Source organism: Cebidichthys violaceus, unplaced genomic scaffold (assembly GCF_023349555.1).
Source record: "Cebidichthys violaceus isolate CVI_PGR_0920_01 unplaced genomic scaffold, fCebVio1.0.p SCAF_7, whole genome shotgun sequence".
NCBI lineage: Eukaryota > Metazoa > Chordata > Actinopteri > Perciformes > Stichaeidae > Cebidichthys > Cebidichthys violaceus.
The window spans coordinates 17217464-17240738 of NW_027176927.1; the positions used below are offsets into that span (position 1 = coordinate 17217464).

The following is a 23275-nucleotide window of genomic DNA, read 5'->3' on the forward strand; positions in this document are numbered from 1 at the left end:
TCACAAATAAAAATCTTTGTTTCGAGCCAAAATTTCACCGTTGGCACATTTTATTTGCGTCCTAGAAATGAACAGGTGCTAATTGCTATCTTTGTGGAAGAGAGGCAGATTCTGATGCATCGTGTAATTTCATTCCAGGAAAGAGAAGAAAAAACAACCAAACCCGGACTACTTGGTGCAGTGAGACGGTGGGAGCTGAGTCATGTAACTGGCATTTCATTTGACGCCCAGCTCTCACTGATTCTTCTGCTGCAGTTCCGCTCACAAGGACATCATTGTTCCCACCGCGCAATCCGACACTTCGGCAAATCCACGAGTAATTGGTTCCACCTGCTTGATGTTTGAACTGCGAGATGAAAAGCATGTAGCAATGAAACGATGAGTAAGTACCATCGTATTGTGTAATTATTTAGTATCGGGTGCACAAGCCCCGTTTCAACATATTAATATTGTGCACAAAAACTAAACATTTTTGTACAGCAAAAAACAAAATGACGGCCAAAACAAAAATACGCTGCAATTTAGCATCAAGATCTGAATACAGTTCAACTGTGAAAGCATACAGACACGGGCAGGATGTAGAGACGCCAGACTTTTATTCAAATCAAAATCAAATGTTCTTCAAAGACAATTTTGTTTTCAAGACGGAGCTGGGCATAAAAACAATGAATCATTTCTGAGAAAACAAAAGGCGCTGCGGTCCTCCAGTCATCTCCAAGGTGTTTTTGCGTCTCCGTTACCTGTCTCCATCCCCCCTCTGTGCACTCTTCTCCTCCTCCTTCCTTCCTTCCTTCCTTCCTTCCTTTCTCTCTAGTTGTGGCCTTGGAGAGCCTCCGCCATGAACAGCTTCCCGAGGTTCTGCGAGGTGAATTCCTTCACGTTCTGGCAGTAGTTGTTAATTTGCCCTGTTGGATGGTAGCCGCATGCATCCACGCGCCCCCACACAAAAACACACCCACGGAAATATACATACATACATTTGTACACAGACATACACACAAACAGACAGAGGAGGAGGGGGGGGAGGAGCAGCACAGCAAAACATCAAATTAGTGGGGAACAGAGTAAACGGAAGGATCAGAATGTTGTCAGGCGGCGGGGGAGAGCTGAACAGCGTGAAACAGCAGGGAAAGGGGCGGTCGAGTTGGAGATTGAGTCAATAAACTTTAAATTAATGTAATTTCAAGATAATGGCGGAGATAATTACAAAACAGAACCTGAGCTCCTGTGAGGGGAGCAGAGGCGGCTGATGGGGTTTGGAGAGAGGGAGGTCTGTGAGACGAGGGCTGGCCGTGCGTTTGTATCGTGCGCACGTGTGTGTGTGTGTGTGTGTGTGTGTGTGTGTGTGTGTGTGTGTGTGTGTGTGTGTGTGTGTGTGTGTGTGTGTATACCTGCAATAAGCAGCGTGTCCATGCGCGGTGGAGGCTGAGGGGGCTTGAACATTTTGCTGATGTCCTCCTCGGGCAGCGGGGGCTCGGCTCTGCTCTGTCGCTGGGCGTTTTCCTGCTGACGCCTCTGCAGGTACTGGAGGGCGGGACACAGAGACAAAGAGGGGGGGGGGCATTAGAAGAGGGGAAAACTAAACAGCACATTGAGAGAGAGAGAGAAACGTAAAACGGAATAGACCAAAAAAAAAAGGACAGAAACGGAGCAGGGTGAGGCGAGCGAGGACGGGGTGAGAATATGAGGAGAAGAGCATCAGGAAGAGAAACATGGAGAGAGATGCATAGAGCACAAAGTGGCAGCAGATAGTGAGGAGAAAACAGAAGAAGAAAGACAAGACAACTGAAACAGGAAGGAAGTGAGCTGTAAAGAAGCACGGCGATGAAAGCAGAGAGAGGGGAGACAGAGGGGAGACAGAGGGAGAGTGAAGAGTTATAAGCGCTGACAGGGATGGAGTGATTTGTAGAGGGCTGACAGTCGGTAAATCAGTGAGGTGCCGGGTCTCTGGAGATCCTAAAAGCCTTGTTAATTTGGCGAGATGGAGGAGAGACCGACGCAGGCCAGAGGAAGAGGAGGCTGCGGCAGATGAGGAAGAAGACGACGTGGGAGCAACTTTAGTACTTTCAACCATGCGTCCCACGACGCACCTGTTCGGGCGTCTGAAGACGAGCGATAAATAAAAGACGCCACTATTTGTTCAAATGAAACGTTACTCCTCCACAGTGGGGGGGGGGGGGGGGGGGTTGCCTGCCAACGTGTCCCAGCGTGACTGTGCATAATCAAAAAGCTAATATATGCAAATTTTTAGAAGCGAGCAAACAAAACACTTTTGCACTTCCACCTTCCACAAATAAATACATAAAATGCCTAAAACGTATTTATCTTTCTTCATTAGAAGTCAAAGTAAACACAAACTGTAAATGGATCTAAATGAATGCAAATAAAAACTCAAGTCAGCATTAAGCAGAGGCTGCTTTCGCTGCGATTGTCCACAGTGTTTCTTCACAGACTGCTCCGGCTCTGTCGAGCTGCGTGGGGACCGGGAGTTTTCAAGTCCCCATACAAAGTCTGACCTGGATTAAGGTCTGGACTCCTATGTAGCTCTGGCTTTATGTTTGAACACAATCCGGTCCCACGTCACAGTTCTGTTTTTTTTTTTTGGGGGGTTTTTTTTACAGACTGCAGCAAAGACGTCTCCGTATTTATTTTACCCTTCACAAGCCTTCCAGGGGCCGCTGCAGAGAAGCAGCGCGCTGCTGGGAACACCACGACTCCTGCTGGGGGCGGAGTGTTTCTGCCAATGCGTGCCGTGTTTTGGCTTTAGTGCGACGGTTTAAAAATATTAATTTTGGGATCGGGACTCGAGGGCCTCTTTGTTCTGAGGACTTTCTGGGGACCGGCGTCGAACCGGTCCACTCAGTGGACAGGGCTCCACATCAACTTTTAAAAAGGGCTTATATATATTTTGAGTGATTCAGATACTGTGCAGTTAAAAGTAATGCCAATAATGAAATTGTGACGTAAATGAATAAAAGCATTTATTATAATACCACACAGAACTCTTTGTAGTTTAGTTTTCATCCGATGCTTTACAATCTAAATCTCAAGTGTAAATCAGTTCACAGGTTTGCTGTCCTCACTTTTCTTGTATGTTTCAAAACAGGTTGCCGCTGACAAAAAGTCAATAACCGGTTGCCGATTTCCTAAAGTGGTTGCCACAAACTGTTGAGCCCTGGTCTAAACCAGGCTAAGCAGAGTCTAAACCAGAGCAGCATCAGCTGTGGTCATGAGGCACATCATGATCACCATGGGAGTGAATCTATTCAGGGTAATCAGCATGTCACCGTGTAAAAAAAGCATTCTATTGAATGACATGCATTATAGTTGGGACAGTGCTATTTCATGTCTTGGGCTGCATATTGTTATCATGATGATTATCATGAACGGTTTCTGGTCTGATGATCCTCGGGCCGTCTTCAGATCAGGTCTCTTTAAAACACTTCATTCATGCTCGTCCGCTTCAGGTACCAAGTCCAAATATTGCAGAGTCATCCAATAGCAGCTGAAATGCATCATTAGCCGTGAATCATGACTCCTCAGTTCATAGGATGAACACATTGCTCCACATCTAATCTCCTGCAAAGTGTTGCCCGTTTCCATCGATGGGGAAAGATAAGAAAAAGAAAACTGAAAAATGAATAAATCAAGAGGAGTGAGACATAGATTCCGTGGCACAAAGACTAACTTGGCCACAGCTTGTGCCTGGGAACCTGCTATTTACCAAATTTAGAGAGCTATAAATGGGGAAAAATGGAGCCCTCTGAACACGCCGCCTTTTCGCAACTTTCCTATGATGATTAATAAGGTTCCATTTGTCCGGGAAGCAGCTGGGTCAATAACAGAAGATTACATGGAGCAAGTACTGCAGACGTCTGAACGGTGCAACAGAGGCTCGCTTTCTCTGTGTGTGTGTGTGTGTGTGTGTGTGTGTGTGTGTGTGTGCCGTTTGTTCATTGTAGACAATGAGGTGAAACATGGAAACGGTAGACACCATTAAAGGGGTTGTCTGTGTGATATTGTGTACGACGTGTGTGTGTGTGTGTGTGTGTGTGTGTGTGTGTGTGTGTGTGTGTGTGTGTGTGTGTGTGTGGGGGGGGGTAAGGCTTGCGGGCTGTGATGATGAGGAGGAGGTCGGTAGGAGAGGATGATGGATCATAATGGCTGGAGTGTGGGTGATTCTGGCCCCGGGTTGTGTGTCCACGTAGGTGTTGGGTTTTTTCTCTTCCGTGGCCCGGCTCCTGAACGCCTCGTGTGCATGCGGCAGACTACTTGTGATCACAGATGCGTGTTTGTCGTGAGTTCAGTCTATTGAGTGTGAACTTAGCCGCGGTTGTCAGCGGAGGCCGCGGTGAGTCAGACCGGATCATCACTTCAGACTCATTTCCACTCGCAGAGAGTGACGCTGGAATAATGCCGCCGTTTGAACGTAGGTGTGTGTGTGTGTGTGTGTGTGTGTGTGTGTGTGTGTGTGTGTGTGTGTGTGCACGGAGATCAGTGAGTGAACCTTGCGCCTCAACGCTTCCATTCTCCAGAGTGATGTGTGCGACTCGCTGCGTTTGCATGTGTTGCCAAATGTTTATGATGCATCTGGCCGAGGTCACGGTTGCAGATGGTGCGTGGCTGACTTCCTCTGTGTGTGCGATTGTTCCGGTCTTTTCCGTGGTTCTGGCCGCCTTTGTGTGTAGGTGGTGTGTGTGTGTTGAGAGTCCTTGTGCACAGAGTGTGTGTGTGAGACTGTGTTTGTGCTTCACAAAGTGCTACTGCTGCTGCTTTTAAATGAAGTTGGAGCTCGTGATGTGTCTCACTGGTACCGCAAAAGAATAAAAACAGAAATTTCCCTTACTCATTAAAATAAACACAGACTGTTTATTAATAATAGCTTTTAGTTCGTATGGAACAGCTCTCCCTGGGCGGCGTTTGAAGATCGGTGGCGTCTGAGCGTGACTCAAAGGTATTTAACCTCCTGAACCTCGTCTTCTTCACATAAGGATGAATAAACCACTGCATCACAGAAGTCGCCCTCGTAGCGATGAAGACGAGCGTTTCATTGAGAAGAAGAATAAAGCAGCAGATGACGGAGGAACGTGTCTGAAATGGAAGTGATGCTGATTTCCAGTGGGCGCATGAGGGATGAACAACATGACAGATATCTGAGGGTTAGGATTAGTCAAGCTTAGCTCATTAGCATCAAAACATAAAGCTACCTTTGAACCGGTGTCTGTGCTTCAAGCTGCTAGTACCGGTGGTGGTGGCGGTGTCCTTAATTTGTATTTTGAAGTTAGCATAGCTTCTATTTTTAATCAAAAGCAGTCATTTTGTAGTCTGTGTTTTTTTGACAGTACATATTAGGTGATCTTGTGAGTCGTTTGGATCCAAAACAGACCCGCGAAAAAACCCACCGGAGCCAAAAATGTCCAAAAATCACGATCGTAAGCCTTATCAGATGCTTAACAAATGACAATGTGCGTTTGATGATCTCACGGTTTTTTTCTTGAGATGCTTCTAAACTCTAGACTCTAAAGCTGGGACGGCCATAGATGAGCTGCTCTTTGGACGGGACCAGAGCCCGCCTACTACTTTGAACGTGCATGTATGGACCTGCCTGTGTATTGATGTGGGCAGAGTCACAGAGGTCAGGAGATGTTTATACATTTTTAACTGTTGCTGTTTACTGTAGTTACTTTGGGTGGTCCTCAGTCGGTGCATGTACATTAATGTGTTAGCCTGGAGTACCATATTTCTCTCGGTGTGTGTGTGTGTGTGTGTGTGTGTGTGTGTGTGTGTGTGTGTGTGTGTGTGTGTGTGTGTGTGTGCTCTACCCAGAGCTTGCTGCTTGCCTGCTGTGATTATAGCTACAATTGGTTGTGTCCATAGCTGAGAGAAATATACCTGCTGTTTTCCTGCTGACTTGTGTGTCTGCAGGTGCATCTGTGTGTGAATACCCCTGTGTGTGTGTGTGTGTGTGTGTGTGTGTGTGTGTCTTTCTCCCTCATACACATGCTGGTACGCTGATGTTTCTGCTGCTGCTTACTCATTGTGTCTGTAGGTGGTGTGTGTGTGCGCGCTCCAGTTCGCCGAGGCGTGTGTGTACGTGCTCGAGAGTTACCTGGTGCTTCTGCTGCTGCTGCTTGCTCAGGTTGCGGCTGTAGGTGTTGTACTTGACAATGTCTTGGCTCATGTCGTCCACCCTGTCCATCAGAAGCTGAAGGCTCTTCTCCAGGTGGTTGCTGGAAGAGAAACGTCAGAGAGTCAATCACGCCGTCTCGTGCCGCCGTCAGCGCTCGTCATCGGCAGCGACGTTCGTTCGACCCTCGGCCGAGTTGGAAGTGTGTGTGTGTGTCGTCCCCCCCCCCCTTCATCTCCTATCTCAAGCTTCATCTGGCAAGAGCCACAAACGGAGCGCTCCAGTGTGAAGGGACACTTTTAAGAGCCCAGACAGATCCTCTGACGTGAATCCTCTCCGGGGTTTTAGAGTGCTCAGACCTGAGGACCCTTCCTCTTGTCCCTGGGCTTCATCTCTCTGCTCTCACAACCTTCACCCCCCTGCCCCCCCCCCCCCACCACACACACACACACACACACACACACACACACACACACACACACACACACACAACGCTGCTGACAACTCTCAACAGCTCTACCAGCGTTCCTTCTCTGTCCTCCCATGAGCCACGGTTTTAACACAATGTCTCTCGACTGCCTTAAGTTCAACCTTGACAAGGCTGCAGTGCTCTACATCAACTCAGCTCAACTACCCCCCCCTCCCTACTTTCCTCTGTGGAATTATATTGTTTTGTATGAATGTTCGGGTGCTACATAATGCAGCATGTACTGTAGGAAAACCAAATTCTGAATGCTTATTTAAATGGCAATTGTACCCGCAAGGACTGCCAGCACTGTGTATGTTTTGGCTGGGTGTACACTTGTGCTGATGTAACTGTTCTGTGAATATGCGGAGGACGAGTGGAAAGTCTTTTGGGTGATTTTTCATTGACCAAATCTCTCTCTCCCTCTCCTCACACTCGTCTGTTGCAAAAATCATCTCATCAAGACATCATTTACCAACCTTCAATTTCTTAGACTGTGCAAAGTCTTGAACTTAAAATGAATTGCCACTAACCATCTGTGCCACTGAAAAACAAGCTAACCAGCGTGAACCTGAGCAGAACACATCTTTAGAATTGAGCCGGCTTTGTTCTTTACCATTTAAAGTGAGAGTCTCTCTCTGTTTGAGGAGGCGTAGCGGAACGCGTAGCGTCAGACTTTTTTAATTTTGTCACTGTGCTGCTGCAGGCAGAACTCAAATGAAGGTCCTCATGTGTCATTTGAAACGATGTCTGTACACCTTCACAGGGGCCTGAGGGGGTCCACAATATTAAAGTATGAGTGACGTTCAGAGCAGTCACTTCACCGGCTACACATTCAGAGTTCTTGGTGCTACAAAGGTGATGAGAAATGAATTAAAAAGGGAACATAACATAACATATCCGACTGATGAAATCAAATTATAATCTTACAAAAGGTAGCGTAGTTTTGACTCTTGCACCTTTTGGTATTACTAACTATATTGCATTGCAGAGCGGCGCACTAATGCATTCTAATGTTTAGTTAGTATTAATGCCAGCAAGTATAAAGTTTGTAGACATTGTAGAACATTCATACGCATAAAATTAAGCATCCATACATATGCAAACCATATGCACACCCTAAAGCTACTCATTATGATCGTCTCAGCATCCGGCTACCGTCAAGCGCCTTCAGCTGATAACACCTTAATTACATTTACATGCAAACACACACAGATGAGGTCCATCAGGCTGGCTTACACGGAGAGAGAGAGACAAACTGATGGAACCACAGGCATGCAGATCACTTCACCAACACTGCTTCAGACGACCTACGGCGCTGCGTTATCGGCACACGCGTGACAACCTGCGACGCCACATGGTGCTGCAGTACGTAGGAGCATGATCTTCAGAAGCTCCCCCTCAGCTTAGACTGCTGAACCATTGTTTCTGGCTGCGAGGGCTGTTGTGTGATCAGTCTGTCAGCCCTCTGCTGCAGTGTCAGCTGTAAACATGAAAACCGATGGCCCAGGACCAAATCTCGCCACAGCACTTCCCTGCCGAGTCCCTCTCACTGTGTCAAAATTGATTCTCCCTGACGAAAAGCCCATTTAAAACCATTCCATCGAGCAATATGGTAGCTAATTTGTGTGGTGTGCATTCATAATATATGCAGAGGAAAACATTTAGTCAGAGCAGGATCCTTCAAAACATCTGTCGTTTATGCATGCGTCAAGTGTTTGAGCTGGACAGAAATGTGTGTGTGTGTGTGTGTGTGTGTGTGTGTGTGTGTGTGTGTGTGTGTGTGTGATTCAGTGCACTGGAGTTTGTTTTATTTTGTTTACCAGTTTGTATTTCAGAATTTCGGAGTGTCTTTCTGCGTCCTTGACACACGCTTGGTGATTAGGGGCTGCTGCTGTTGCTGCTGCTTTCAATTGCATTGAGTCTGCTCTGTTCTTCACCGTTTCTTTTGAGCATGCTCAGTTGTTAAAGCACGTTTCCAAAGGCCTGAATATGCAAAGATTACACACCACTGCTCACAACTGTGCACAAAATGATTGGTACGTGTGGACGCACGGCGGATAACGCATTCTACACTACACCTGTCTGGTCACAGGCTCCGAAGGGTTGAATTATTCAGACGGGTCAGCGATCAATCCTGAATCAGAAATCAAAGTCCACGGAGGGAGCGCCTATCATCACCCATTCCGTTTTAAGGTCAGGTTCAATGGCAGCCCGTGCGGTGTGCTGCGCGTGTGCTCGGGTCTACACGCTCACAGGCGCACAGGACAATAGAGGACAAATTCTAAAGCTGTATTGATGTGCGAGCAAAAATGAGCTGACATTCGGTAAATGGAAAAGCTCAGTTGGGAGTTCTTTAACAAAGCTGCGGAGGAAGTGACTTCCATTTTCAGAACGAGTGTTTTACTCTGATGGAGCCTTTTTAACTGATGGACTGAGGGACAATATGGACTGGTTTGGTCTGGTCTGCTCCTGTGGCAGAATAATTGGGTTTTAAAGAGGACATGAAAAAGCCTGGATCCAACAGCGTCCCAGCATAAGTTTATAGTATTACCTCGCTGGAAATTAAATTCATATTTTGATTTATAGCGGGTTCGACACAAATTCATCATGCTTATTGCCCATTATCATTATTTCATTGCAACAAAGACGGAACTGTGCGAGCATAACAAACAAGTCCTCAATGTCCATCTCAATGGGTGAGGTTTGTCTCTCAAGGACACTTTCTCCACAGCGCATTTCCTTCAAGGCAACATTTCTCTTTGTGGCCAGATTTCGAGTTCTGCCTCTTCACCTTCCTTATTCCTCCTACAGCTCCAACAACGCGTCTCCTCTCTCCTCTCTCCTCCCTGCACTCAACAATAGCCGTTCCCTTGCTGAATACATATCATCAGGGCAGTACTGTAGAGCACAAAGCTCTGTTTACCCAGCCGTCCATTGTACAGGATCTCTGTGCTGAAGGCCAATCACACTAAGCAGACGGGCGGCGATGGACTGAGGAGTTGCTCGTTCACACAGAACAAAATGCATATATGCGGCGTAAAGGATGCCTTCTAATGAACGCCAGTCACTGCGCAGTGGGCAAACTGTAACACGGGAGAAGACCGTGTTAAACGGGCCACACGCGAAAAAAGCTTAGCCTGACGTGAAGATAGGCTGCTTTGTAACGCTGCAGACACTGGAGGCATTTCAAGGCTGTTTTGGGGGGAAATGGCTACATAAATGAATTTACATTCATGCAATCCATCACCACGATCAACATCATCATCTGTGGTAAGAACAACCCTGTGTGCTGGAGTGAAACTGCATTCACTCAGCCGTAGACGTGGATGACATTGACAAATGGGTCTGCAGATTGGAAAATGAGACAAAAGGGAAAAACATTAAATAAAACCCATTATCGTTGTCCTCTTTGAAGGGGTGGAAATGAGGAGAAAAGGGCGGGGCTGTCAGCGGAAGATGTAGAGAGACGGACGCCGCAATCCAATACAAGGACGGAGCTGCGCAGCAATCTGACAACTTCAGGAAACAATTTCATCTCGCCAGACATCCCGTCGGCAGTCATGCCGGGAAACCCATGGGGAGAGCCAGGCTGCTTCTGCCCCATTTCGGGCCGCATCACAACGCTACGCTTCAACTTCAGGCGTCGTTGGGGGAAAATGGAACAATATGCAAGAAAAGTGAGGTATTCTCCTTCCGTCTATTTGACAACTCTGACAAAAGAGCGCGCCGGTGCCGCGCTTAGTTGGCCGGGCGAGTGCAAACCCACGGAGCTCTGTGCAGAGGAATGTTCATTTAATTCACGACTTATTTGTGTTACAGGACACAGATGAGGAGGATCACAACAGCTCCTGATGCGCTACACTGCGGTGTATAAGTAAGCGCAGAGTGCTCTGCCAGCTAACAGAGTGTAAATCAGCACTTTGAGTCATTATTGTGCTAATTTGTCACACCTGCCCCTGGGAAGCTTCACAGCTGTTGCTCCAATTGCAGCGGTTTATCTCCATAAATGATTGCTGATAAATTCTCCCGAGACTGATGCCGAGAGCCTCCGAGATCTCGACGCAAGACTTTTAAGTGCCAGTCTGCGAGTTGATATTCGGTCGCGTTGTGCTCATTAGTGATGGAAGACAAAGTTTGATGGCAGGTTCCTGAGCCGTTTCTGAATAAATATATATATTTGACATTTAGACGTGGCATTTACTGTACCTACTTTTGGACCGGATAATGCAATCAAACGTCTGACGCTAACCCAAGGGTGCACCAATAGGTTCCTGGAGTAAGAGAAGTGGTCGAGCACGTTTAAGAAGCAGGATGCGATGTTTGGTGCGAGTTACAGATGTGATCCAAACAACAAATGCATGTTGGGGGGGGGGGGCGTTTCACACCGCTGAGATGCACAACACAAACTGAATGGTTCCGACTGTGGAAGCAAAACATTTCCACGACTGGCAAGGAACACATTTTGAGATGCCTCGCTGCTGCATGCCTCGGCCATCTGGTACTGTAGTCCAAGCAGGTTAACACGGGCTTTAACAGGGATTAGGCTGGCGCTATCTTTAATCTTTTCATTGTCATCATCAACAAAGCCAATCAAGACTCATTCCCACTAACAAGGAGCGTCTGTGAAGCCACACGAGCTTCACGTCTACGAGCCACAGAAGTTCTCTAAAGAAACCATCAGAACCACACAAAGGAGCCGCAGCCTCGCACCGAGCGCCGTGTTCCTTCAGCACAGCCAACAGCAGCGGAGCATTCAGCTAGTTGAAGACATCGCAGGTCCACCAAATCTGACCCCTTCTTCATTAGCGCTGTCAGCTGTGTGAAAATGATCAGAATCAGACCCACGCGTCGTACATCTCTAATGGAGAGCTGTGACGCTAATGACTAATGGTAACGCAAGCTAACAAAGCGCCCGTTTCCAGAGATCAGAGGTGCCGCTGCGGCTATCATTAGTATCATGTTGTTTCAGGATGAACCACGCCGGCCGTGTTCATTGTAATGAAGGAACACGTCAACCCCACGCAGCAACGCGGCTCCGCGGCTCCGCTGTGCATTCTTAATGGCTTCTGAAAGACAGCGGCACAGAAACGCTTCCTCTTTAGGAAGATAAATGCATCGTGGGATTTGGTCTTTTCGTGGGATTTTTGCGATATTAATATAAAGATTAAAATTTAAAACCAGCCCTCCTTAGAAGTGCGTGAAAACAGCAATGAAACCACGGTGGAGAAGAATAAGCCAAACGCATCAATAGACTCTGTATTCCTTCCAACCATGGTCAACTTTAGAACGGTGCAGAAGACGCAGACTAATGCTCAGGCGTTCCCTAATGTCAAATCAATTTTCATTTAGAAGTAGCTTTAACTCATGTCTGTGAAGGCATGCCGATTTAAAGAGATACCACGACGAGGTTGTAAAGCTCCTACGATGCTTCTTGGAAGACGGTATTCTTCAATAGCTGCATGAGGAACCAGTTCTAAGGGAACCGCGTCCAAATGAACCAGATTTAGGTGAGACTCTGCGTCGTGTTTGACGGTTTGGGGCAGATGTAATTTCCATAAATAAGCGGTTTTCCTGGGTTTGATTGTGGAGTGATTTCACACGGAGGCTGATGAGACGCACTGAGGTCTGTTGATGAACTTAGGGCACTACTTTTCCTATATTGCTCATGGGCTCACAAAACACCTCGATGCAGGCAGTGTCATAGAAATAGAAGATATTGTAATGTAATCATACGGCATGAAACAGGAACGAGGAAATTGGACTCTTAGGTCCCAAGATTGACAAGCTTCCTACCATCATGATCTCAAACGGGTCAATCCGAGTGCAACGTAAGATTATCAATTTGTATGTTCTGTAAACAGGAGCCTCGGAACTCAGAAATAAACAAAACAAAGAGAATTTGGGAATTATAATTGAGGAGAGAAACTAAAATCCCTCTACAGCAGTTCCCCACAACGTTGACAGCAAGATTAAAGGCTGTGTTTATGGAGGACAGATGCTGATACACCTACACAGTGCCCCACAAGACCAGCAGGAGCATCTTGTAAATGTTGGGTCTCCTCAGACCGCGAATGGACCCGCGTTCACCCTTTAACAACGCGCGTACAATCGAGGCGTCTGGCCTCGGGCCTTCTGGGTAAATGGCTGCACGAGCTCACGTCTGACCTGCTTGAGAGGTTGAGCAGCTCGTGCTTGTCGGCGACCGTGGACTTGTCCTCCAGATCCCACATCAGCGCGTTGATGAGGTGGGAGTTCTTGATGAGGATGGGCACCTCTTCGAACATGTGCTCAAAGCCGATGTTGGCCTTCTTCAAGCTGCAGAGTGAGGGACAGAAGATACAGAGGAGTTACGATGCGTCGCTCACAAAAGAACATCTCATCAGCGCCTGTGTTAGAGTACAGCTCCACACAGACTACATACAGTTAACACATGACAGACGCAGTAGAGCGACACGTACCCATACTTATATACTAAAAGCAGCAGAGCATCATTTTCTGTCGGAGACAACAAACACTTTTTAAAAAGGATAACTTGTCCTTTTATGTAAAAACTACTACTCCTGTACAGACTAGGCTCTGAGCTGGTGCAACGCCATCTTGAAGACAGTGTAAAGGAGCAGAGAGCTGGCGGGGTTAACAGTCGTTCAGCCTCTCAACGCCGTGCTTCTGACATCCGTTTGGTCGAGGGCAGAGATCTTCTGAGGTCAGCTCAACGTTTCATTTGTTGTCGGCATGGTGCGCTTACATCAGAGCGTTGTGCCGTTACCGCTCGGCTTGTGTTTTACAGTAAATTGGACCCGAGCCCAAAAAAAAAAGCTAAATAAATAGTAGTGTTGTGAAAACGTTGTGACACGAGAGGATGTCCACATTACACGCCGTCAGACCTAAATTACTTTTTTATGGGCTCTGCTGATATGCGTGCAGAGCGCCGGTTTTTAAACACCTCTTCCTGATGCTCGCTCGCTCTTCCTCTGACATGGGCCTGTTAACACCAAATGGAACTTCAAACTTTGCTTAATGCCTCACATAAATCCAATAGCACTGACTGACTGCCGTGGTTCAGCCCGTCACTTGTGCACAGTGCATGAGCTACAAACTAATGTCTGCATGTGTCTAATGTCGGCTCGCTATGGAATCAATACGCCCGCCGCATTAATTCACCATATATAGTGATTGTCTGCGTGATAAATATAGGTGTGGAGCGTCATCCGAGTTTGATAAGGTCATTTTGAAAAATGAGCGTCACCTCAGGCAACCTTTAAGAGGAGACGGTGAGGCGGTGGAAGTGGACGATCCTGCCTCTGGCTCTGAGTGGGAAGAACAAAAATGAATATTGATAGCAGCAGTCTACAAGGAAAATCTATAATGATATTCCATAAATACTGTTTGTTTTACATATTGGCACAGTTATCCATCTGCAGCGCTTTAACAATATTTCCTGAAAATTATGACCTTTTCAATTGCCTGCAGAGTGATGTAAAAAGTTTGTCCACGAGGAAGAAGAAGAGACGACAAAATGCTCAACCCTACTGGACCCGGGAACACTTAATGCCGCGCTCTTTCCAAGTCGGGCCCCACTGGACAGAGCCAAAGGTCGACTCCACGGGCCCACTAATTTGATGCTTCATATTGTGTGCTGAAGTGGAGGCTATTGACCACTGCCTCCACAGCCCAGCGGACTTGGAGGGCAGTTCAAAGGGATCGGGCTATTCAGCACTCATCCATCCCTGCCTTTCATTTCGGAGAGGTGCACAATATATGCAAGCTTATATAACAGCAACATGAAAGAGGCCGCTTTTGACACATATTGTCGTGCGGGGCGCGGGGGGATTAAACGCTTTTGAACTTTTGAATCTTCGGAGGGTGAAAAGTATTATTGATATTCAGATTTCCAGTCTTTTCTGGAAAATAATAGCGTGGAGGCAAGATTTTTTTTGTTACGCGGCGATATTGTCCTTTCCTGCCCTGCGCTGCCCTCCCTCAATCACGGGCTTATTGGGAACACCGATAGCTACAGATTGGAGCCGTAATAAATCATAAGAACTAATGAAAAGCTGAAGAAATGAGAAGGATCCCGAGTCGGAGCCAAACACACTGGGTCAATAACGGAGTTGCTGGCAATAGAGACACGCAGGTGGAGAAGTACAGAGGAAATGGGAAAGGAAATGAAATGATGCGGTTAAATTGTCTCTTCTCCCTGCAAATACGCTTTTAGTGAATTTAAAAGTGGATATCGGGAGGTCCTGAATAGACAGCAATTTGATGCCTCTGGGACTTCTTCATGGAGCTGTTTACTTGCGTTTGTCAGCGCACGCGTGAGTCTCTTCATGCGCACGTTCATGCATGTGTGAGTCTGTGCACTTGGACTACCCAAAAGTGCCTGGAAAATAGTCCCCTCATTACATTCACTTTTCGCTGCAATTTAAAAGCAATTACCATGAGCCTCGCGGTCAGAAAAGGCGTAAACATGGTACATTTGTTTGACAGGCAAGGGCGAACTGATAAATCATCATCATCAGCATCGGCATCAATCTGCAACTGCTACTAAACGCCTCCCCTGTGGATGCACAAGCCTATGTTTGCTTCCAATGGATAAGCAGAGGCCAACGAGTGAACGGCCAAAAAAACGGAAACAGCTACGTTAGCCTGCGAGTCCAAAAGGAAAACAAGACGCATTTCTGTGTGTGTGTGTGTGTGTGTGTGTTCCGCTGTGAGCTACTCACGCCTCGGGTGTGAAGTCCTTCTCTTTGCAGATCTCCATGAGTTTGGGGGTAAGCCTGTAGGCCTTGAGGGACAGGGAGCCCTGTGCCGTCTTTATGGGGTCTAGAATGACAAGAGAGAGTTGTGACAGTTGAAAAAATTCATGTAAAACGTTAAAAAAAAAGGACTACTTCACCTCCAAAATGACCATCTGTACATAAATTACTCGCCATGTGTTACCCTGAATTTTTGTTCTCCTCACACGTCTCCACGGTGAACGGAGACTTCCGAAACAAGGGAAGAAGTCTTGACGAATTGAAGTAAATGGGGCGGCGTTTCACAGCAGCAAAACATCTGCTCACAAACGGTCACACACACACACGTCGTGCAGAACGATCCAAGTCTCGCTTATCCAGTCGTGAGCTCGGTACTCGGACGAGGAGCACAGGCGTGAGACTCCAGTGCTGAAGCGTTTTAAATAGTACGCGTTTATTTAGAATGCGTGTTTAGGAAGAAAATGTTGGGGAAGCAGCGAGCATTCAACGAGATCAGTGAGCCTCTGGATTATTCCTCTAGTCGTGTGAGAGTCTGATCAAGTTATGGGTGAAGTATTCCTTCGAATCAGGTTCTCTAGACTTCAGCAAACAAACATCTAATCCGATTTGCTCTGGCTTCCAACGTGCCATAGACAATCTCACAGCCACCTGTTGACATGCATTCTTTATTCAATAGTGTGTATCCAGGTACTGAATATGACACATAGTCTAACTGATGCGTCTTCAGTGAAGGTCCTGTTAAGAAGGCGCTAGCTGCAGAGCTGAGATCCAGTCCCTCCCCGTTAACATCTCTCACTCGATTGATTTTGTCACTCAACAGGAATTCCGTTCCATCCATTTTAAATGGAAAACACTCGCGTCTGTACGGGAGGGGGAGTGGAGGAGCTAGTGGTCTGTCCATTGCAAAATCACATCTACACAGCAGGCTCTCTGTTATATTAAACCGGTTCAAACCAGCTGAAGAGTCGCGCTAAAGCAACACTTAAAAAGACAGGAACATGGAAAAAGCATCCAGAGCGGCTCAGAGGAACGGCTCCGTCGTCCAAATCGAGAGGAAGCGGTAATGGTGGCGCAGACCGGCTGACATGTTTGTGCGACTTATACCGTTCCCAAGAGACCACCGTGAGGAGCCACAGCACCGCCCCTCCCAAACAAGACGCAGCCAATCTCAGTCCCTGCTGGCCCGTCTCCAGTGAGACGGGCTGGTGACGTTCTCCTTGCCAACCAAACCAAAACGCGGCTCACAGCAGCCTCCTGAATTGGCCTCGTCCACCTCTTCAGCCGCTCACCTCGTGCGAGAGAAACTGTCGTCATGGTGAACACGTTCAACCAATTGGTTAAACAAGCCACTACAATAGGACGGCGCCATTGGACGGAAGCCATTAACTAGCCAGCTAGGCACCCGATTGATTGATCAATCGGCATAAAATGACCGGCGAGCTAATGACCAAGAGAGGGGGAAAGAAGTCAATTTGCCTTCCCTCTGTCTTTGAAGAGAGATAATGTCAATTCCTTTGAGGTGCTCTGATCCATTAAGGAGCGGCGTTATTGAGTGACATTAACAGGAGCGCTCCTTTAGAGAGAGAGAGGACCGACTGCCTGCCTCATAGGCCAGCAGGACTAGATCAGAGGGGCTCATATGTCAGCTGGTTAAAATTAATCTTTGCCTGTCGTGGATTTGTACGATCAGAGAACACGACAACCCTGAAGTGACTCTGAGAGAGAAAGAACAGGGCCGAGGGGAGTTCCTTTACACTCACCGGCACTGAAACATTGATGGAATTCAAAAGCTGTTTTCATCATTTTTTTAAATGAAAATTTGGGTTGCTGCCTCGTTCGTGACTACAAGTGAGCAGGTAAACACAAAGCTGTTTAAACAAAAGTTCAGGTCAGTGAGCTTCTCAGACTTTTTGTGTCACTCTGGCTGTGCTTACTTTTCAGTTCATGAACCCAGAAGGAGGTAAACGTTATGAAGTATGCAATATCGGCAAAGGAAGAATCAGACATCTTTTGTCTGTATGTGATCAAACGTCTAACTAAATACTTCTGTAACCGTGTCCGACGTACCACCACGCTGCCTCTGAAGCCAATGAGCACTCGGAGTGGTTATGTAGTGATGAATCATTCATTGTAGTTGAATGCACAGTGTTTAACAGCGACAGGTTTTATTTTGCTGTCATGGAGGTTTTAATATTGCCTTAATTTGAAAGAAGGCCGACGCCATCTGGGACGGCATTGCGGGCATCTCTTGAAGGTCTTGGCTGTGCAGCAGGTGCAGACACACGATGCCGACACGCGTCGCGTTAGCGGTTAGCAGCTACCTTGTTAATGCGGTCTATGTTCCCCTGCCTTCTGTCGGTGGACCCCTCTAGACCTCTGGACTGAACTTGGTCCGACCTAGTTAACGTTGAAAGGGACTACTGCATACCCTAGTGATGTTTTTGTGTTCGTTTTAGTTCAAGCCTCGACTTTTGGCATTTTAACAACTACATTTTGTATCTTAATGCTTGGCCCTGGCCAAAAAGAAGACTTGGAGACCACATGATGTGCGACAGGCTGCATCTACGGACATTTTGGATTAGTTATCTCGCATCTACAGTTTTTCCTTTTCCTATTCGAGGACGATGAAATGCAGTCTGCCAGTCTACTTACCATAGATGAGCACAACCGACTCTTCGATGGCGTGCTGGTAGCTGAACTGGGAGTCGAGCAGCGCTCGGCTGACAAAGGAGCCATAGTAGGTGGACTGGTACCAGCCCACATGCAGATGGTCAATGTTGACGTGACGCAGGGAACGCATCATCTCCATCTGGTACTGGACTAGAGACAGAGACAGGAGTAGAAATGGAGAGAGAGGGGGAGAGTCAGAGGGATGGGACAGAGAAAACATTGAATTCAGAATTAACTTCATTAAAATCATCTTGGGGATTTATTTTGTGGGGGGAGGGGGGGGGGTGTCTGTGAGTATCTGGTCTCCATCTGTAACTGGACATGGTGTACGAACAGAAGGCGATGAGAAAACAAACAAGCAACAAAGAACTGCAACGAAACAAAGAAGAACAAAAAGCTTCATGTTCTGTTATCAAGTGGTTGTGGTGGAGATTCCTAAAACTAACATCAAGCGGGACCGCCAGTCACCTTTTCACTCCTCGTGTCGGAAAATAAATCCCGGCAGAGAGAAGAAAGAAAACGGATAACTAGATAGATCCACAGACAGGCTTCAGCTGCTGGAGAGAAGGCTGGATAGATCACAGGGAGAGCCATTTCATTACAGCACACACATCCTGAGGACGGGCAGCCACAAATACAAACAACCTGCAGCGTCGGCTGGAAGAAACAACCAAAGAGAGCAAAACAGCATCTCCATCCAGGCTGGCTGGAGGAGGTTGATAAATCAGGTATTATCGGGCAGCTGTGGCCCCCTAGACCCCAGCCTGTAGAGCACATCCTTCTCCTGCTGGGGCTGTTAACAAGAACAAACCGGAGAGGCGGAAAGCAGACGAAAAGAAACGGGGCGAAGACGATGGAGAGGTGGAGGATAGTGACAAGAGAGGGAGAGGAGAAGGCAATAAAAGAGGGGAACGGACGAGGAAGAGGGGGGGTTAGGAGAACAGGAGACATGGGAACGAGTGAGTGAAGAAACATCTCCTCTCTCGGGTTCTTTCTAAATTGCCTGAATTTGACCCCTGGTGGTGATGTTATGTAAAGCAGGCAGCGAGTTCAGGCAACAACACGTGAACCTCACCTCTCAGAGTGCACACACAAAGAGAGCGCACGCAACGCCGTCTGCTTCATCTGCTTTAACTTATCCAGTCATTAGCCAACCTCCCACGAGCACGCCCACACCTTCCCGCTCGCCGTCACGCCGTTCCACTGCCTCTGCTGCACTCCACGCTGAACAAGGTCTGCCCACAGCTACACATTCACCTCCTGCAGGAGTGCGTCACGAGGAGGCGAAGGGCAGCGCCGAGGTGCATCCTCCTCCCGACAACAAAACACCGAACATCTGGATACGGAACACCGGATGAGGACGGACGGACAAAGAGGCCCCATTCACGGCCTGTCCTGCCGGGGACGGACCGGCTGCACCAATCTAGCCTTATCTGGCCTTTTTTATGTAGTGATTGACGTTGTCAGAGAGATAAAAGCAGAGCGGAGTAGATTTACGGGATGATATAGGGGGGAGGAGACGGGGAGCAAGGAGAGGAATTCAGGAGGATTGGGTTCTATCGGGGGGAAGAGCGAGATTGCGGACCGTGTAGCAACTCTGTGACAAAGCACAGAGGGAAGGGTGTCAGGCGGCGTGTGTGTGTGTGTGTGTGTGTGTGTTGCAAACCCACCAGAGGTATGTGTGTAGAGTATACGTCTTTGTAATCCTGAGTGTACTGTGACAAATAAGAAGTAGGTGAGAATAAAAACACGGGAGCGGGTGAGAGGGACACATTGAATAGGGGCGCTTCATTTCGTTCACCCCGTCACAGAGCAGCAGGAGGGTGAAGGGGGCCCGGATTGGAACTGTGCGAGTGTTCGTGACGGGCAGAGTCAGTCTGTCGGAGAGAGCGGCTCGGCCCAGGGGAAGGCGAGCAGCAGGCTTCAAAGAGGCACGGGGCTCAGCGGAGAGGGACGGCCTCCTGCCGCCTTACTACTGTATCGCTCTCCGCACTTCGATGCCAATCAGTATGAGTGCTCACCTCTCGAGCTGCACCGAGGCGTGTACATGCCCCAACACCCCGTCATTAGCTGGGAAATTGTGCACAAAGTGATCCGTCTCCGAAGTGAAAGCTGAAGGCTGGAGGACTGACAACAGAGGCAGGAAAAACCAATCAGCCATCTCTCATGTCTAATCCGACCGCTAACGCCCTTCTTAGCTCTTTATAAATTGAATGCGAGTACAACATCTATATATGCCAAGTCAGTTGGTTTCATAACTCTTTCCTACTCCTGTTTTACAGCTGTTAGTCTATTTCCTTGGCATGGTATTTACATTATCTATATTCAGAATTTGTGGTCGTTGCGGTTAAAAGAAAATACTTTTTTTTTGTGTCCAATCGGCGTTGAAATGTAGCTCTCCTGCAGGCGGAGCCGTGTCTGCAGAGCCTCCGTTTACCAGGATGCAACACCTGAGTGCTTCTGGCGCTCGGGGTCCTGGCTGGTCCTCACCCTCTGCACGGCCCAAGCACTCGCAGCCATTAGGCGGCTGCTTTTCCTTCGCTGTGTACTTCAGCTCGAATAAATGTGAACATCAGGGTTAGTGAAAACACCGTAAAATGTATCCTCGACCACAACATCCTCTGCACATTTTGGGATGCAATTTTCGCTCTGGGAAAAGTAGCTTATTTGCAATACAAACTAATAAGTCGCTTTCAACTACGCCACTCACATCAAATGGAAGAGGAAGAAAAACCGATTCTGCAGCTGCAGACTCGTTCAACACTTCACGCACTGAAGAATTTATCGCTTCAATCGAAGATAGTTACCATCAACACTGATGTGTGGAATCCACATTAAATGTTCCCTTTGAGGCAGTGAGGAGAGTACAGTTGTGCTCCTGAAGTTGTACGACGACACATCAAAAGACGTTAATGAATAAATGTGTTGCTGAGATGAAATCAACCACTTAACCAGTGACAGTTTCATGGTAAGCGGTAACATGCTTCTCTAGAAACCTGCTTATCCGATTTCAGAACGGCTTTGAAGATGCTTTTTTGTATTTTAAATGATAAGCTGCGTTTTGGTTCATTCCGACCGGACGGTGAAACGGCATGCGTCTAGCAGAGCTCACGATGTCATTCCCACAGGACGTGGGACTACGCCGCGTTTTCCCCGAGCTGCTGGGTCAACAGAGCGGCCGAAAGCTACCAAGTGCCCACACAAAGAGGAGAGCCTGTTGGCTGACACGAGCGATTATTCTGCAGGGAAATCAAACATGAAGCTCTTCGCAGATCATTTTCCAATGTGTTAGAGAAGCAGCTGATGGAGCCAAATGGTTAGGCTAATAACTGAGGTTGAACTGCATTTATATAACTGCAATAACAGTGATTTTGGGAGTTACGCTCTACCAACACAAAGGTCATAGGCATGCAGCTACAGCAAACAATTTAGTGGCTTTACATTAATACTGCAAACCCATGTCACAATTAATCTTAACACTTCCATTTTATTTTTATTCTTTTGTACTTCCATAACTCTAAAATATACATTTATTAAACCGATACTACTGCAAACTGATGCTGATGAAAAATGAAATGCGTATTGAAATGAATTATTCCGTACTGAATGCAGACCACTAAAGAATGGGCTAAAGCATTTACACACATTGTACAGTTACGCAAGTAATTTGCATGCAATTCTACAGCACACAAAATATATGAATAGAAAAACAGGAGACTGAATGTTTTGTCCTACTGTCTGGAGGACACTCAGCTTCCATCCTGCAGCAGACAGGCAGAGCTTCAAGCGAAGCAGCACACGCTGTCCCCGGGTCAGGAGGAGACGGACGGGAGACACGCAGCCACGTCGGCTGAACTCCAGACTCGGCTGAGTGAGACTACGAGCCGGCCGGCTCATCCGGCGCCGATCTAATACAGAACACAGAGCCGTGCGAATGCCACGGGATCACTACCTTGTTTGTTTCAAAAACAAAGAACAACCGCTGTGAAAGAAGATGGCAAAACAAACCGTGCGACCCCCCGAGACGCAGGAGGGTACACATTGTAGACGCGCTCCACAATACAAGCCTCCGGAGAACTCTCACAATATTTGGTGTAAATAAAACTGTATTTTTAGCAGTCTATGCTCTTGGCTGACTTGTTTTGCGCCGTAAATGATAGAAGACATTGAAGAATGACAACAAAAGTAACTATGACCTCAAGAATCAAACATTCACACACGGCAAGGAGAGAGACGCGTCGGCCTCTTTCGTCTTCTCATGGCCAAAAGGTACAGAGTGTGGGAGGACAGCTGTCCCTGTTCTGGTCAAGCTAATCTCAACGGTGGGACAAGAATGAAGTTCTCTGCTATTTCAGCTCCATTGAGGCGAAGGTGACCTAAAAGTGGAGCGTTCGCCCTCAGCTTCAAAGCCTCTGTCCAGCTACAGAGGAGTCCAGCTGCAACTTAAAGAAAGCCGTGCACCGACGATCAGAGCCACCATCTGACAAATGAATGAATCATATTATCATATTAGCGAATGTTTAAAATAAATGTAGGTCCCAGCATGACACGCCTCCCTGTTGTTGCATTACCAAGACAGCCGTTAACATTCCGCAGACATTAACGGCAGCGTAAGCCAGAGAATAGCCAATTTCACAATATCATCAAGGCGCAGAGGTGGGAGCATGCGCCACCGTTTGCTATTCCTCATTCATTTCTGCTGCCCTGCCTCCGCTCCCATCTATCAATCTGGGTCCCGAGGCCAGACAGGGAATGAGTCTGCCCATTCCCTCTGCGCTGCTTGATTGTGTGTGTGTGTGTGTGTGTGTGTGTGTGTGTGTGTGTGTGTGTGTGTGTGTCTCTCTCTCTCTCTGGGAGAGGACAGGGGCTGTAAGACTAAGACAAAATAAAAGTGTATTTAAAATAGTATGGGCAAGAGAATGGTGAAACGGGACGTGATTCTGAGTGAAAGTGCAAAATGTGGGAGAGCAGGAGTGTGTGTGTGTGTGTGTGTGTGTGTGTGTGTGTGTGTGTGTGTGTGTGTGTGCTCTTATGCGTCTGGAAAGCACAACAGGAACAGAGACCGTGTGAGATGCGTGAAGCCTGAGGACGCTACGTACTGCGAGCTGTACATCTAAAGTGAGCGTGTGCGTCTCTGTATGGTAGAGTGGAGGTATTTATCAGCTGGGAGCTAAACTCCTCACCTCGGGCAATGAGGTCAAGAGTCATAATCAACACGGCACTACCAGTGTGTGCATACATGTGTGTGTGTGT

General features: G+C 47.5%; 1 protein-coding gene across 1 annotated transcript in view; it reads right to left on the reverse strand.

Moving 5' to 3' along the window:
* Positions 1 to 579: 579 nt before the first annotated feature.
* Positions 580 to 23275, reverse strand: part of LOC137891463 (eukaryotic translation initiation factor 3 subunit H) — a 42871-nt gene continuing 20175 nt past the window's right edge. Inside the window, exons 3-8 of the mRNA XM_068736070.1 lie at positions 18005 to 18172; positions 15320 to 15419; positions 12762 to 12911; positions 6110 to 6230; positions 1392 to 1524; positions 580 to 905 (exon numbers count right to left, since the gene is read on the reverse strand). Coding sequence (XP_068592171.1) covers positions 811 to 905; positions 1392 to 1524; positions 6110 to 6230; positions 12762 to 12911; positions 15320 to 15419; positions 18005 to 18172 — 767 coding nt within the window. The 3' untranslated portion in view covers positions 580 to 810. The remainder of the gene's footprint in view (positions 906 to 1391; positions 1525 to 6109; positions 6231 to 12761; positions 12912 to 15319; positions 15420 to 18004; positions 18173 to 23275) is intronic.